Here is a 17,317-nt window from a genome sequence, read left to right on the forward strand (position 1 = left end):
TCAGACTTGTCCACACTGAGCCTCCAACAGTTCAATTACAGTTCAAGTTTTCCCACCCTGACACTGGTTCCTGTGGCAATTTCTGCTCTGATAAGTTGTGATTTCCTATATTTACTTCCTGTATCTTCAGTTTTGGGGGGAAGCAGTTTTCCTTGTGACCTCACTTCCCTGATGCATCTAAGTAGAGCTGTTGATTTTTCACTCTGCTCAGCTTTTTACTTGTTAGGATGGAACGGCAACTTCTAATCTAAGTTCCTGACATGCAAGATTGGAACCTGAATTCCTCATTTGCTCATTTTTCCAATTGGGTTATTCATTTTCTTGTTGTTGAGTTTGGGGGAGATTTTGTATATTTCAGATAACAGTTCTGTATCAGGTTTGTCTTTTGTAAATATTTTCTCCTTGTCTTTTGCTTATCTTCTCCTTTTCTTGACTGACTGTACATTTCTAAGAAAAAGCTCTTTCTTTCCCCTGGGAGCTGTGAGGTGGTCCTAGTAAACCTCCTTTCAAAAGTTCATAACACAAATCCATTCAGTTCTCAAATTCTTTCTTAGCATAAGGAGCTTGATAAGAATTTTTGAGATGCATACAATATGTTCCAAATTATTTTTTGTTAGCCTTCACTTAAAAATAATTGTTTATTTAGTTCTGGAGTTAGCCTAGACACTTGGCAAATATTCCTAGATTCATACTGGCATGCAGTGCTCATGAGATTTCCTTACTTCTTTCTTTTTCAGTAGGAGATAAAGTTTCTGATACCCTTCCTTTGCTCTTCCAGGTCCAAGGAGAGGGGATTATAGCAGAGTACTGGAATCTCACCTCCTTTGAGGGCCTCATAGCATCTTACACTCGTGACTGTAAGTCACCTCCAGGTGCTGGTGTCTTACAGCAGTAACACTCATTAAATGCTTTTTTTCCCCCAATTTTTAAAATTTTATTTTGGTATCATTAAAGTATAATTACATGACCAACATTATGGTTACTAGACTCCTCCCATTATCAAGTCCCCACCACATACCCCATTACAGTCACTGTCCTTCAGCGTAGTAAGATGCTATAGAGTCACTACTTGTCTTCTCTGTGCTGTACCGCCTTCCCCATGCCCGCCCCACCTACATTATGTGTGCTGATCATAATGTCCCCTTTTCCCCCTCATCCCTCCCTTCCCACCCATCCTCCCCAGTCCCTTTCCCTTTGGTAACTGTTAGTCCATTCTTCGGTTTTGTGATGCTTCTGCTGTTTTGTTTTTTCTTTGTTTTTATACTCCACAGATAAGTGAAATCATTTGGTACTTGTCTTTCTCCGCCTGGCTTATTTCACTGAGCATAATACCCTCAGCTCCATCCATGTTGTAGCAAATGGTAGGATTTGTTTTCTTCTTATGGCTGAATAATATTCCATTGTGTATATGTACCACATCTTCTTTATCCATTCATCTACTGATGGACACTTAGGTTCCATTTCTTGGCTATTGTTAATAGTGCTGCGATAAACATAGGGTGCATCTGTCTTTTTTAAACTGGGCTCCTGCATTCTTAGGGTAAATTCCTAGGAGTAGAATTCCTGGGTCAAATGGTATTTCTATTTTGAGCTTTTTGAGGAACTTCCATACTGCTTTCCACAATGGTTGAACTAATTTACATTCCCACCAGCAGTGTAGGAGGTTTCCTCTTTTTCCACATTCTCACCAACATTTGTTGTTGTTTGTCTTTTGGATGTTGGCCATCCTAACTGGTGTGAGGTGATATCTCATTGTGGTTTTAATTTGCATTTCTCTCATAATTAGTGATGTGGAGCATCTTTTCATGTGCCTGTTGGCCATCTGAATTTCTTCTTTGGAGGAATGTCTGTTCAGCTCCTCTGTCCATGTTTTAATTGGCTTATTTGCTTTTGTTTGTTGAGGTGCATGAGTTCTTTATATAATTTGGATGTCAACCCCTTATTGAATATGTCCTTTATGAATATATTCTCCCATACTGTAGGATGTCTTTTTGTTCTACTGATGGTGTCCTTTGTCATTAAATGTTACTATTAAACTCATACCATGACTTTTTTTCCTACACTTTTGTTTCTTAGAGTTATTTATGTCTAAATTCTATCACTTGGGTAGAAAAGATTTTCAAAATAATGTCATGACACTCTCTTCACTTATTTTAGTAACTCCTTCCCAACTCTCCATAAAATCAAGTGGAAACAAATAGAGTGATTCAGCCATTGAGTCTTTTCTCCCATTGTGCGTGAAAAAGCTGAGATTTATTGGTCAGTTGGCTCCAGGGTACTCATCCCATTTATGTAGTGGGAAATCTTTCAGGAAATACTAACATTGCCTTATTCCCTTTTATAGCTTAAAGTACAGACATACTGATATTCTACTAGGGTGAGAATTCCCATTTCTTGAGATTTTTGTTACAGCAGATGAGTCTAAATACATATTCTCTAGGTTTGAGTGTCGATGACCCTATGGACAAGACAGCCCTTGGATGGTTGCATATATTGAGTGGTTTGACCAAAAAAAGGCAGATTGCAGAAAGATAAATTGTACTCAGATCTTATTTCCTGTGACTATTAGGAAGATAAAAAAGTATTTGCTACTAAAAAAGAAAAGGGTTATAACAGAGCTGTGAGAATCTTCAACTATTGAAATGCTTCCAATATTGAAAATAGCATTGAAAAACTTTTGTAGGGCATGTTCCTCATGAAAGGTCCATGCTCTTGCTGGTTCATGCTTTATCAGGTAGAGAAAAATTGTTTAGTTCATAAAATGTTAAAAGATATTTATGATAATAATTTACAAACTCATCTGTGACATGCACAATAATGGCTCCTAAAGATATCTAGTCTTAACCCCTGGAACCTATAAATATGTTGAGTTACAAGCAAAGCAGTATTAAGGTTGCAGGTAGAATTAAGGCTGCTAAGCAGCTGACCTTAAAATAGAAGATAATTTTGGATTATCTGGGTGGGCCCAGTGTAATCATAAGGGTCCTTTAAAGTGAAAGGCGGAGGCAGAAGAGTCAGAGAAAGAGATGTGAGACTGAAAACTGGATCAGAGAGATGCTGTGTTTCTGGCTTTGCAAACGGAGGAAAGGGGGCCTTGAGCCAAGGAATATAGGCTGCCTCTAGAAGTTAGGGGCAATCAAATGGATTATTTCCTGCAGCCTCTAGAAAGGAACACAGTCCTGCTGAGCCCTTGATTTTAGCCCAGTGAGACTTGTGTTGGACTTCTGACCTACACAACTCTCAAATAACAAATTTGTGTTGGTTAAGCCACTAAATGTGTGGTAATTTGTTGTGGCAGCAATAGAAACCTAATACATTAATAAAAATTTTAGTCTGTTAAAGAAGTTGTTCACAATTTGGTGAGAAACAAGGAATTCTTGGCAGGGAGATTGCCTCCAAAAGTCCAGAGCTCATGGGCTGCTCAAGGAAGCTGCCAGTCAGGCGATCATGTACCTTCACCACTGTCGTGTTCAGGATATGGTGCCCTGTTCGGCCTTGGCTCGCAGGCTCAGCTTTGAGAAGCATGGGCAGCAACAGAAACAGGGCTTAGTCAGCATGACCAAGCCCTGTTACTCTTTTCTCGCTCTAACTGTGCCATTGCTTTGGGTTAACCAAAAAAGTTTCATTTGGTACTCCTTCAAAATTACATCCAACCGTAATCACATAAGGAAAAATGGAAATAAATTCTCCAGCCTGCTGGGTCAGTAAATATTTATTTTTGCCAAATGGGCCCAACTTTCACCCAGAAGCACTGTGGGAACTCTCTGTGGGAACGTGTGGTGACTGCAGAACCCTGGCTGTGTGGACTGGTAGTGAAGGTTCTGTGAAGGAGCTTTTAAAGGGATCCTATCAGAGACCTCGCCTCAGCTCATAACCAGGCTGGTTTTCTTTTCTTGAAATGAGATAAAAATGTTTCTGTGAAGTAGTTTCTTTTATTTCACTTGGCAAAGGGATAGAGGACATGTAATAATCATTGTTTTTCAGAGAAGAATACCAAATTGCCTAGTAGATTTTTTTTAAATGAGCTTTTGTTTAGAAACCACAAAAAAAACCTGACAAAAAACTGAAAGGCAAGGTGCATATATTCTGAGTGGGAACTGAAAAGTTCTAGATTCAGGTTTGATCATCTAAAGCAGTGGTTGTGATCATTTTCCAACAGTTGGTCAGTGGGGGGTTGATCACAAGCTAAAACTATGGAGCCTCTCTATAGAAAAAAGCACACCACCAAATTTTGCATACCAGATAGGGAGTCCCAGACTTCCATAAGTTCATCCAGGGAACCTGGTTATGACCCCTCCCACCCTGCAAGCAAAGGCTCCTAGTGTGGGTGATGGGGGCCACATAGGTGGCCATTATGAGTCAGAGGAGGGTACCGCTCCTGCCTTGTATTATGGAGCAAATAGGTATGGTTCTGAAAATTAAATTCATTTATTTTGTTAAAGTAAATTTAATGGTTTCATTAAAATAAGTGTAATGGTTTCATTAAAGTAAATTTAATGATTTTTTAAAAAAGAGTATCTTTGAATCTTTAAAAGGAAAATGGGCTGGCGTCTTTTAATTTTTTCTTGTCACTTCTCTCTTACTTGACATTTCCTTTTTTTTACGTGTGTGTGTGTGTGTGTGTGTGTGTGTGTGTGTACATGAACCCAGCACTTGAGAATGACCTCAGGCCTCCCTAATCCTGGAAAATATAATTCTTATGCTTTGGTCTCAACTAAAGTTGCTAGCACCAGTTTAGATGAGTTAGTGCTATATTAAGTTTGAGGAAGCATGGGAAAGAAAAGTAGTCCTAGAAAGGAGGAGATACCATGATCCTAACCTCATATTCATTGTACATGGTTTTTTTACATTGCATATTTCATAAATGTGAATTCTCAATAGCAGCTTATTGTGGTTGGGGAATTCTGAGCCACAGTCTCGCACTGATTTATTAAATAGCATATTAATTCATCTTAAACCTAAGACCTCGACTTGTCACCCGACTCTGGTGGTCAGAGAGCTGCCTGCTCCCTATCCCAGTCCGGGTCGTGTTTCTTCCATCCTCTCTCATTGCAGCCACAGCCGGCGTACATGCTAACAAGACGTTATCTGCAGCTGCTTGGTTAAAACTGTTATGAACCAGAAGTGGAAGGATGAGCCACCAAGCTCTGGTGGCAGAAATAGGTCAGAGAAGAGAAAGGGATGCCAAGGGCTTAGAACAGAGACTAGAAAAAGCCTTGCAGCCCGGCCGTGAGAGCTGTCACACTTAAGAGATGACTTTAAATTTGGATGAGGAACCAGTTATAGCAAGAGACAGCTTTTGATTTTCTTTTTCTGGATGAATAATGATTGTACAATTTTCTTGGTTTCCTCTTCAGACAGTTGTGGGTTGGGGCTGGGGTTAAGGCATTGTTTTCAAGGAAAACTTTATAGCAATTTGTAACTGTCAAGTTGAACAGAAATACCAGATAGTTTTTTGCTGTTCATGTTGTCTTAACTGTCAGGCGGTAACTACAGAGATAAGGTGGAGAATGGAAGGGAGGGAAGGTGGAGGGCCCTTCAGAGCAAAGGCCTAGAGGGGAGGGTGGCAGCTCTTCCGGCATCTTCTAGCTTTTTCTAACCCCGAGAGGACTTTGCCGAGAGAACCAGCCCTTGGGAGTGAAAACATTCTGCCAGCTCCTCTCTCAGCACCACTGGCTGCTTCCTTTCTTGCAAGAGAACAAGGAGTTTTTGCCTTGTTGTCTTTGACCTTTTCCTTCTCTCTTTGAATAACCGACTCCACGGTGGTAACAAGACCTTTCCAAGGTAGGCTTGGTGGCCGTGACCCAGTTCTCAGGTCAGACTTGGGTGGACAGGTTCCCGCCATGGGGGACATTATTCAGAGTGATTACAAACAGCCCTTTTGCTGATCTGTGGGACCCAGTCCAGTCTTTGTGAAGCCTTCCCGTGATGTTCCAGGCATCTGCAGGCTCTTTCACCCGTGTCAGCCTCCTGAGTCAAGGTCAGCTTCTGAACATTTTTCTCATACCTGACCTGTCTTTGCGGGTCAGTTAAAGGAAAATCGCTTCAGATGTTCATGGGCTGGGGTTTATTGGAAGAGCACCGACTCCCCGAGGTCCTGGAGTCAGCTTCATGTGAGGTCTCTCTCACTGGCTTCCCCCACTCTGTCCTTTCATCGTCCCCAATAAGGAGCTTCTTTCCTTCTCTTCCTTGCCCAGCCTTTCTTTTATTTGTGGTAGTAAAGTGTTAGTTAATTCATTTAGCAGATGTGTATTGAATGTCTGCTAAGAGCAGGCTTCATTGCTGGCTCAGGATATAGCACTAAGCAAGATAAAAGAATAAAACCAAAGTCCTTACTGTGGCCTGCCAGGCCCTCTGATCTGCCCTCGCCACTCTCCTGCCTCATCTCTCCATTCACTTTCTCAGCTCTGCTTCTTCACTTGACTTCTGGATGTTTCTCAAGAGCACTGTCCTGCCACTGCTCCAAGGCCTTTGCACCAGCTCTTCCCTTGCTTGGAAGGCTCTTCCCCTAGAGATCAATACAGCCCGCTCCTTCACCTTCCGGAGGACTTTATTTCATTGTCACATTCATACCCAAACACCTCGTCCGGAGTATGATGTAGCTGAGGTATGTGGCCGGAGTACGTGAGACCTCCGGTCATGTCTGATGACCCTTACCTGCTTTATTGTTCTCTGTTGCGCTTTCCGCTGTCTGACTTAGTTTACTTTAGCTAGTTAGTTTATGGTCTCTCCCCCAAGGTACAGTGTCCGCTCCATGAAAACAGGCACTCTGCTTTGTTCATTGCTGTATCCTCAATGCCACATATAGTACCTGGACGTGGGCCTTAATAAATATTCATTAAATGAGAACTCAGTGAGTGAAAGAATGAATGACTAAGTAAATGAATGAAAAACTCAAGGTTTCTAACTTCAGAGAATTTATAAACTGCTGGAGGGAGACATAGAATAAACAAACCGGATAACTACTTCATGTGATAGGGTAGTGACTCAGAGGTTGGGCCCTAGAGTCTGACTGTCAGGGTTCAAATCCCTTTCTCTTTTATTAGCAAATGCCCTGTGTCTTTGAGGGCAAATTACTTAAGCTCTCTGGGTACCATTTTCTTATCCATTAAATAATAATAATAATACCCCCACATAGGATTATTGTAAGAATGAAATGAAACAACCCCCGTAAAGCACTTAGCACAGTACCTGGCATGTAGTAAGCTCTCAATAATTATTAACAGCTATTATTATTGGATCCCACTTGCCATAGTCAAGTGGAGCCTGAAGAGTTTTTCAGGCTAACTCCCATCCTGGTCTGGTGCTACTGAGACTTTTCTGTTAGGGAGCAAAGGTTAGAAGGCCCCCACCAGAAAGACTGTCTCTGGGGACAACTTTATATGAAGGTTTCTTTGAACCACAAATATCCCGGTCCTCCCTTTAAACATATATTGAACATTTCATCTGTCCAGATAGTCTCCAAACAATACTTCCATCCCTTCTGGAAATAACTGTTTCCTGTTTACATATCAGCAACCAGTTAAAGATTGTGTTGATATTTTTTTCTTTTGATAGTAATTTTAGACTGCAAAATAATTGCTTAAGGCTGTACTTTAGAAGACATTCATAAATCTTTCTTTTGCCTTGTGATACAGAGAAAAACCATGTCAAAAGTCATTCTAACAATTTGTATTTTAATTTATGTTCTATGAGTTACCATTTAAAGAAGGGTAGTTTCTCATTGGTAAGCCTTCTTAAGAGGCTAGAGCTTTGATCTTAAATCCTGGGGAGGCTTTGCAGAAATTGGAGGTGACATTGTTGACAGGTTTGTCTGTAGCTATTCTACTGCCATTAATTAAACATGCACACATGCACACATATACATACACCCTTTATTTACTCGACCCTGGATAAATGAATTGAACTTGACTTTCAGTTTTGATGGGAAGCTATGAGGGGGCCCAGGAAACATCAAAGAAACACTCTTAATCGAGTAAAACTAACTCTCAAATGACCTGGCTTGCACATTAAAGAGTTCCTGATTCCAATGCTGGTCTAGCTTGATTAACACAAAGTGTTACTTCTCCTTATGATAAGAGAAGTGCAGGGACAAATAATTTCATCCCCTCCCCACTAAGATCCAGAGAGCCACAGGCTCTTTAATTTTATCCAGCTTCTAAAGTTCTCCTTTGTAAACCTGTATATGCATGTTTTTCATTTCATACTGCCTACACCTTCAAGATCTCATCTTTTAATATTTTAAAACTTAAATGCTCTTGCATTTTAATTTTAGATTTTTGGAATGCTCTCAGCTATCCCAAAGCTTTCTTATGCTCTTAAATCTTTAGAAATGAAGGTACAGACAGGTTAACACATTTGTTTAATCAAAAGCCAAATGATGCCCTTGCAGAGACAAATCTGAGCCTCATAGTAGGGAAGTCCATTTTCATGTCTGCTTATGGAAGCCCACTAGACCACTCATTTGCTCCCAACAGAAATAGCCATCATGTGGCTTTTTCTGTTTATATTCTAATAGACAATAAACACAATAACTAATTAATTAGACAATATATTAGAAGGTGTTGAAGGCCATGGAGAATAAAAAAGCAATTGTGTTAGGGTTGTTTTTACATTGGGTGGTCAGGGAAGGCCTTACTGAGAAAGTGACCTGCAGAAGCCGAAGGACGAAGGTGGCACCACTGGCACAGGTGCAGGAAGAGGCAGCAGTGAGTGTAAAGGTTCTGAGGCAGGAGGACACCTGATGTGGGTGGAGCAGCGAGGAGGCCAGTGAGGCTGAAGGAGAGTGAGTGAGTGTAGGAAACATGGTCAGAGATTTGGGGCAGGTCATCTAGGGCCTCCTGAGACAGGTGAGACGTTGGCCTTTTCTCAGAGTGACATGGAGCATTGAGAGGGTTTTGAGCCGAGCAGTGACAGATCTGATTTACACTGACTGGGACTCCTGTGTGGCTGCTGCTAGAAGCTGGGAGACTAGTTAAGTATTGCATTGATCGAGGCCAAAGATGGTTGTAGTTTAAGCCAGGGTGGTAGTGGCGAGAAGTGTTTGGATTCAGGATATGTCATAAAGGCAGAGCCAAAGGATTTCTTGGTGGACTGGGTGGAGAGGAGTTAGGGGCAACTGCAGACCTCGAGCCTGGACAGCTAGGCCACGGGCGCAGCCCACGTGTCTCGTCTTACTGTGGGTGGTTCACACTGGTCTCCAGATTATCGGCCATCACCCTGGTCCTGACTATGAACCTGTAGACACTCTGGTGGCCAGAAGAAGTCCCTGTATGGTCTTCGGAGCCCTCCTTCTGAACAGATGCTACCAGTTTGTTAATGAGAGAGCGCTCTGCTCACCACGTAGGCTGCTGAGTCCTTCATGACACCTTCCGACTGTCCCGGTGGCCCCAGCTTCTGGGAGAGGAACTTCAGTAGGAGTGAGTGCCATCCCAGCCTGTATCTGAGCTCTGAGTCCGACACATGTAACAAAAGAGCAGCAGAGCATGAGAAGCTAAAATTAAAGACAAAGAATAGGAAGATCAGGAAAGTTTTAGTAGAAACTTCTGTGAAAAGAAAAACTTCAGAAATAGTAAAATTATATCCTTTCTTTGTAAAGCCTTTTCCCTTTTGTTTCTCTCTCAGCTTCTAGTTGGAAGAAAAAGGGTCCAATATTCCCAGGATAACCAGAGAGAGATTTAATGAACACACAATGTGACAAAAACAGAGATTAAGTCCCACATTTAGTCCTTGAGGGCTGGCAGAACAAGAGTGTATGGGTCACTGCAGTCAGGTCCTGGAAGATGCTGTGGCTGTCCTAGGGCCTCTCCACCACCCCACCCTAATCTTTCCTGTGCAAATAAACCAACAAGCCTATTGTGAGAGAACATGAGGACATGGTTCACCATGATGGTGGCCAAGGAGAGAGCCAAAAAAAACCCTTCTCTGTTTATTTATAGCAATCTCACTTCCCATCCTTGCCTTGCTCACATGGGGCCGAGTAAATCTTAATCTGAGTTATTATCTCAAGAAAAGCAAAGGGTAGCTCGGGAAGCCCTCTAAACAGCAGGTGCAAGCCAGAAAGAAGAGGTGAATGGGGAGGGCGGAGGCAGTGGAAACTATCTTCGGGAGGCCAAGAAGTCCATAAGGCTGATTAGCTTGAGGAAGGAGCAGGTGGATTTGTATGTGTATGTGCCGGGGGCGGGGGGGTGGGGCTAATGCCTAAGGGCACAAACTGGAACCCACTGGGATAGGGTGATGGGGAGCCCAGATGGACTGGCATTCAGTCAAACCAGATGGTGGGCTTTTATTTTTAAAAGGATTTGTAAATCCTAGGAACAAGGAACCATACGGGTACTGGAGCCTTTAATGCCATTAGTAGAAGACAAAAGCATGCTCTTTAAAAATGTGAGCCCACCAATTATAGAATTTCTGTTACCACAAGTACCAGGACAGGCTACCAGCTTGTGAAACTCCAAGGTCTCTCTGGATTCTTCATTGACGGGGAGGGAAACTGCAGAAATTGTCAAGGCATTCTAATAGAAAGACTCTTCCTTCAGAGTTTAATGTGAATTTACTAAATGGATGTTCGGAACCAAACCAAACATGATGTGTGTACATGAAAGAGCCTTATGTATGGAGCTAGAAGAACAGCTAACAGTAGAATTAGGGATTAATCAATTACTTGGTAAGTTTTGAGTTTGTATGAGACAAATTTCAAATTTAAGCATCTATTGCTTTCCCAAGAGTTGTCCCCCTGTGTCCCCCTCCCCGATTGCTGGAGAAGTCTGGGTGAGTCTGGCCCCGGTGTGCCCACAGCTGCTGCACTGGTGGCTGACACGTATGAATTCTGCTCTTCGGTCCTCATGTCTTTGTTAGCCATAACGTGAGGGTCCAGAATTATTTCCAGAACCCTTCTCCAATAGGACTTATCCTCAAGGAGTGCAATGTGGAGCCATCACTCTGTGCTCTGTGTGGCACAGCTGTGATCTGTGCGAGCGGAGCCACGCCTTCCTTCAGTAGGGACAGCCGAGCGTGGGCGTGTCGGGTGGTGCGCTCGGGAGTCCACGAGGAATCTGATTCTTCTGCTAAGAGGAGAAGCCTAATTTCATCTAAGAAATTGCAAAGAAATGTTAAAAATTAAGAGAAAGTTTTAATCAGAGTGATTCATTGTTAAATCACTCTTCTGTTTAGAATATACATAACCCCATTAAGTAAATAGCAGTACAGTTAATGGTGAAACACCATTAACTGGACGTTTTTGTGTTTGGTTTTATTTTTATCTGTGAAGGTATGGAAACCTGACAAGCCCAGACTGTGAAGAAGGGGGAAGCCGGAGCTCATCCACGTCTAAGACGGTGATCCGGAAGTGAGTGCACCTTTTCTCTGCATCACACACTCTCAGTCAACACCTATTATCTTAAAAGAATGTAATTTAGTAGAGTGTTTTTTATTCCTTTGGAACATTGCCCTGTTTTTTCCCATAATGTATAAAGCCATGGAATTATTTGTTAACTATCTGACAATATTCATTTATTCACCAAGGAAAAATGTACTGAGCACCTACTGTTTGCCAGACCCTGTGCTAAAGTAAGTCAGTCCCAGCTTTTATGAAGTTTATATTTTTGTAGAGAGAGACAAAAATCCGCAGAAAAAAAAGGAGAATGAAGTAAGGCAGCGGGGCTTGGTCCTGATGGAGAGTTCAGTCCCCCTGGGGTGCCAGGAGGGGGCTTTTTGAGCTGGTGATGTTGGAACAGAGACTTGCGTGTGGTGCAGGGTAGACCTTGTGAATATCCAGGCAGAGAGAATACGGAAAAGGCCCTGAAGCAGGAACAGTGTTTGCGAACGAGTAGGCAGGTGAATGAGTCCAGAGCAGAGCGAATGAAGTGGCGGGTGCTAGGGAGGAGGTCCGTCAGGTAGTAGGGACGCCAGATCACATGGGGACCCATAGACTTTGGGGAGGATGTTGAATTTTGCTCTGGGGAAGATTTGTACCTAGGAGGTTTTGAAGAGAACCTCTATGGCCTGATTTATATTTTTAAATGGCTCTGTTTGGAAAACAAGCCCTGACAGTGGGGGTAGGAGCAGGGGTAGAAGCCCGCTTAGAACCCTTATGAGGGTCCAGAGGAGGGAGGGTGGTCACATGGTCTTGAATAGTAACGGTGGTGGGAGTACCAGCTTCTGCAGAGATCTGGAAGGTGCTGCCAACAGGATGTGCTGATGGAGTGGATGGGCCATATGAGAGGAAAAAGGAGGAAATGCTTCCTCTCAGGGCCGTGGTGGAAGCAACTGATAGAATAGAACGTCAGCTCTATGGGGCAGCAAAGACGGGGGGTGGGGAGCATGTGTCAGTAACTTCATCTGTGACACGGTACTTTTGAGGTATTCGGATGAGGATGGATTTCAGGGAGAAGTCTGGTTGGAGGTATAAGTTTGGGCATCCTTAGTTTGCACAAGGTATTCAAAGCTCTGGGACTGAATGTGACCTCCTGGAGACAAAGGGGTTGAGGAAGAAGAGAAAGGTACCTAGACTGAGCCTTGATTCCCTTTCAGTGTTTAGAGTTAGGGAAGTCGAGGGTCCGGCAGAGGAGACTGGAACAGGCAGGGGAATGAGAAAGATACAAGCCCAGAAAGGGTTTCAGAGGGGAGGGACCCGCTCTGTCGGGTGCTGCCCATGCTTTGAACAGGAGGAGTCTGCAGTGTGACTGGTGCCTTTGTGATGCTTCGGCCTTTGGTTCCCTCGACAGGCACAGTTTTGATGGATGGAGGTGTTGGCCCAGAGAGGATGGAAGGAGAGGAAGTACAGATGGTGGGTTTAGCAACTCTGGGGGAATTTTGTATAAAGGGGGACAGAAAAATGGGAGTAAGGATGATCTAGGAGCAAGAGAGCATTTTTTTCCTTGTGTATGTGGGTTTTTTTTTTCAACTTTTTGATAGTTTATGATGCTGATGGGATGCAGGAGACCCTGAAGAAAGGTCCGTGACACAGGGTGCAGCTGCCGTAGGAGTGATGCTCTGGAGTGGGGGTGCTGTACACCAGGGTGCCTGAAACCACTCGTGGTAAATCTTCATCTGGGGCCGGAAGTTCTGGGGTCTAATGCTGTGGAATTTTTAACTCCTCAGAGGCTTGACTGATGGACTCCTTTCCTCAGGAGTTGGGGGTGTGAAGGTTAGAAAACTGAGTATCTTTTTAACTCCTGAGTTAGGCTCCAGGTAGCTTTATAATTTCATTGGATGGGCCATAACTTTCCAGACAACCGGACACACCAGTGTAGATATTTGAATACTCAGCACAAGATGGGGTGAGTGGAGAATGTGGGGAGGCTTCTTGAAGGAGATGACTGTTGAGGTTAGCCTTGAAGGGGGTGAGGATTAAGGCGGTAGAGCCATCCAGGCAGAGGAACAGTGGGACCAAATCAAGGAAACTGTAGTGTATGTGATATTTTGGGGAACAGCACAGAACTGGTGTGGCTGCTTGACAGGGTACAGCTGGGTAAGGGGAGTCGCCGGAGCTGAGGTCTGTCATGAAGAAGCATCGTAATTTCTCACAGGAAAATTTGGACTTTCCCTGGAAAGCAGTGGGTAGTCAGCTCTAAAAAGGTTTTACAGGAGGGAAACAATGCCGTCGGGTGGGTGATTTGGGGGAATGGGTTACACTTACCGTCTTCTCATTCCAAGTGTGGTCCATGGACCAGGAGCATCAGCATCGAGTGGGAGCTTGTTAGAGATGCGGAATCTTAGGTCCCACCCCAGACCCAGACTAGAATCTGCATTTTAATAAGATCCTCAGGTGATTCTTATGTACTTTAAAGTTGGAGAATTGTAGGATTAGAGGAGTTTTGTTGTTGCTAATTTTGTTTATCCCTGGAAAACTTACTGAAATGATACATTTTAAAAAAGAATTTGACAATGAGTATTTTTAAGCATATACAAAAGAAGAGGTACTGTAAGAACTGAGTGTCCAGCTTGTCAAATGTAACCTCGACCTGTGACCTTTTCAGAAATAAGCAAGTTGTGATCCACATAGTCTGGATTTGAGTCAAATCTAGAGCTCCCCATCAACTAGCAACGAACACTCTGAGGAGGGCAACAGTCTGAAAAAAAAATACCCAGAGTTTTTCTGTTTCCCTGGGGGGTATTTTGTGGCAGTTAAAGAAAATTGATTTGTGCTCTGGATGTGAAAAATCATGCTCATTATTTTAAAGGCCTGCTGAAAAACCTCATTCAGATTTATTGTGTACCAGGAACAGTAACGTGGGTGAAACTCCAGGAGAAGCTGTTTTAAAGGGCTTTACAGTTTTAAGCACATTATGAAGCCTTAACAAAGAGCTTCACATAGAACTTCCCCGAGGGGTCCATCATCTGGGGGTGATGGTCCTTTCCCAGAGCCTCACAATGAATTGGTAGAAAGTTCTTGACCCTTTTCCTCAGACTGAGTTGCCTTTAAAATTATGCCTGATGAAAAATAAGCCATTTTATCTTATAATGGGTCACTCTGTCCCACCACTACTGGAATGCCAAAATCTCCTCTCTCCGCTGACCTCTTCCTCCTTCCCATTTCCCTTTCTTCTGTCTTACTTGTCCTTTTATTGTTTTTCATTTCACCTCACCGTTGTCTTTCTGCTCTCTTTTTCTAAAGTCACCCCTCTCCTGGTCATCTCTGTGACTAGAGAGGGTCACTGCTTTGTATTTCTGAGAGGAAATCTGGGAAACACCTTTTTCATTTCATATGTAACATATTGAAAGTTCCTTGATTATCCCAGAGCTCAGGCATTTGACTTGTGGCAACATTTGGAGGCTTCCTGACGGTTAATGGGTACATAGGAGATGGCCATACAATATGAACCTTCTCAAGGGGTGACTGTCCCCAGAGAACCTTTGGCAATATCTGGACATCTGTTTTGGTGTCTCAACTTGGTTGGAGGATTCTGTGGACATATAGTGGGTAGAGGGTAGGATTGCTATAAAACATTCCACAGTGCACAGACAGCCCCCTTCCACCCCACCCACAAAGGACTAGGTGACCCTCAATGTCAATAGGGCCTAGAGGCACCCTGCTATATGATGAGGCCACTGTCCTCAAGTGAAAACTATCTTTATTTATGAATACCAAATATATGTAAAAATAGGACCATGCTTATTTAGAAGTTTATTTATTCATGTCTCTTCTTATAATTAGGTGAACCAAATGCTTGAGCCTCATGGAAGGCAATGTGCTCTGGGTCAGGAACCTGGAGAACTCGAATTTGACCTCCTCCTCAATCACGCTGTCACTCACCAGCCAGATGTCCTAGTCACTTTACCCTCTCTGTTTCAGTTTCTTTACCTGAAAAATGAGTCCTTGGATACATGATCTCTGAGGCTCTTTGAAGTTTAATGATGTCCAAGAAAGAATTTATTTAGCCTTCTCTTCATCTTTTGAAAGATAAAAATGAGTAGCAGAAACAGAGGTACAGTTCAAATATCACATTGAATTTTTGAGAGGTACCCTCGACTGCCTTTCCTCTGTTGGAAAGACTTTGTAACCAGTTTTGATAAAATAGGAAGAAAAAATAGACTTGGTTGATTTGCTTATTAATCAGGATGTCACAATTACTCATTATGATCTTAAATAAAGAGATGAGCGAAAGCCCGGAACTGTGGGGCAAGGCAAGGAGTGCAAATGCCCATTGTTTTCCTTCACTGCGAATCTGCTCTTCTTGTGATTTCAGGTGGGAAACAGATGGCAGAAATTCAATGACATTCTAAGAAGTAAACATCCTGTTTTAGGGCAGATATCTTCTTCACTTTTGCATACTGGGGGTGGGGTGGAGGTGGGGAACCGCTGTTGGGTTTAACTATGAACCAAAAAAGCTCAAGTATTGTTTGGTTTTTCAGTTTTTGATGTAAAGCATAGAGCAAGACTTACATCTCGTGTAGGCTCCCAAGTTCCAAGATAACAGTCTTCCTGTATTTCTCAATATGGATCTAATCAACCTTTCAGAGATTAAAAGCACGTAAAAGAAGGAAAATATGGAAATACAGATGAAACAGTCAAGATGAAAGATTGGTTTCTGGTGTGTTGGACCACAACTGACTAGTGTTTCCCATGAATATAAAAAAGCATCAGATTATGCCATGACTCCCATTTGTAATCCCATTCCAGTAGTGGTGGGACAGAGTGACCCATTATAATTTGTAACAGCCTGAGTATGCCCATTTCAGGCATTGTGCAGAATCAGGAACCTATAAAGCTACCTGGCTAAAAGAGGAATTCCTTCAATTGCGAAGAATTCAGCTTCCAAGGCTCCTAGATGTTGGAATACTTGCACAGTGATTTCTGATGTTAGTGCTAAACTGATGTATATAATAAGGTGCACCATGTTTATTTCTATAATCGCTAAACTTGTTATTACTTGGAAATCAAGAACCTCACTTCCTATGGCAGAAAAAAACATCTCTGCCCACATTCATTCTACCTATGCCCTTTTGCTCCTTCTGCTGACATTTTTACATGAGAAAATGCTGTTTAGAATCATGAAATCTGAACCAGATGGACAAAGGAAGCTTTCTAGTACAGATTTGCTACAGTCCTGAATTGAGGAGTAAAGAGAACGTAAAGAAGGGACCAAGAGCCTTTACACCATGAATTTTCATACTCTGAAGTAGATCTGAGATGAGAATATCTACCTCTAAGTTAAGGAGGTTTAAAACTCCTCCAGAAATGATACCTTTTCCTTTTTCTTTAATGACTATTACAATGTAGAAATGGTTTCTATTTCCTCTTCTTTCATCACTGTTTCTTTAATCACGTGTTTTCTCATCACTTCCTTCTGTAATGCCATGTTTTGTTCTCTCAAATTCTTTACCACAGCAAAGCCTTCAAGTGTGGGACTCACTGCTTTCATCTCCACACATTCATCTGGTATGAATGTCATTCCTGTAATCTTCCCAGAAGTTGTAAATAGTGATACCAGATCTTAGTCACTGGTAAAGAGTCGTATAAATTGTAGTAATCCAGGATGTTTTTTAAAAAACACTTAAGAGAAAAGGGAGATGAATTAATGAAAGTTGGTTGTGATTCTTTAATGCCTGGGGAACTTTACAGTGAAAAATATTTTTAAAATCTTCCCAGAGAGTTTGCAGTCGATATTTATTCCAGCAAATTCAAATACCCTAAGAAGGCGATTGAAATTAATCTGAGTATTATCATAAATATGTAGAAAAGAAAGAGGGTTAAAGTACAGAGCAAAAATAAGATTTAAAACTGCAAATTTAGAGAATTAAGGGCTATAATATGAAAGGAGTATTTTTAAAAAGTTAAATCAAAATGAAAGAAGAAATGGACTAATAATATGCT

At 42.3% G+C, this 17,317-nt stretch overlaps 1 protein-coding gene across 1 annotated transcript in view; it reads left to right on the forward strand.

The window, feature by feature from the left end:
- The window catches only part of RGL1 (ral guanine nucleotide dissociation stimulator like 1), a 123,763-nt gene that overhangs the window by 54,953 nt on the left and 51,493 nt on the right, over positions 1-17,317 (forward strand). The window contains exon 4 of the mRNA XM_036912566.2: positions 11,270-11,347. Coding sequence (XP_036768461.2) covers positions 11,270-11,347 — 78 coding nt within the window. The remainder of the gene's footprint in view (positions 1-11,269; positions 11,348-17,317) is intronic.

The sequence above is a fragment of the Manis pentadactyla genome, chromosome 9, assembly GCF_030020395.1.
Source record: "Manis pentadactyla isolate mManPen7 chromosome 9, mManPen7.hap1, whole genome shotgun sequence".
In the NCBI taxonomy this organism is placed as follows: domain Eukaryota; kingdom Metazoa; phylum Chordata; class Mammalia; order Pholidota; family Manidae; genus Manis; species Manis pentadactyla.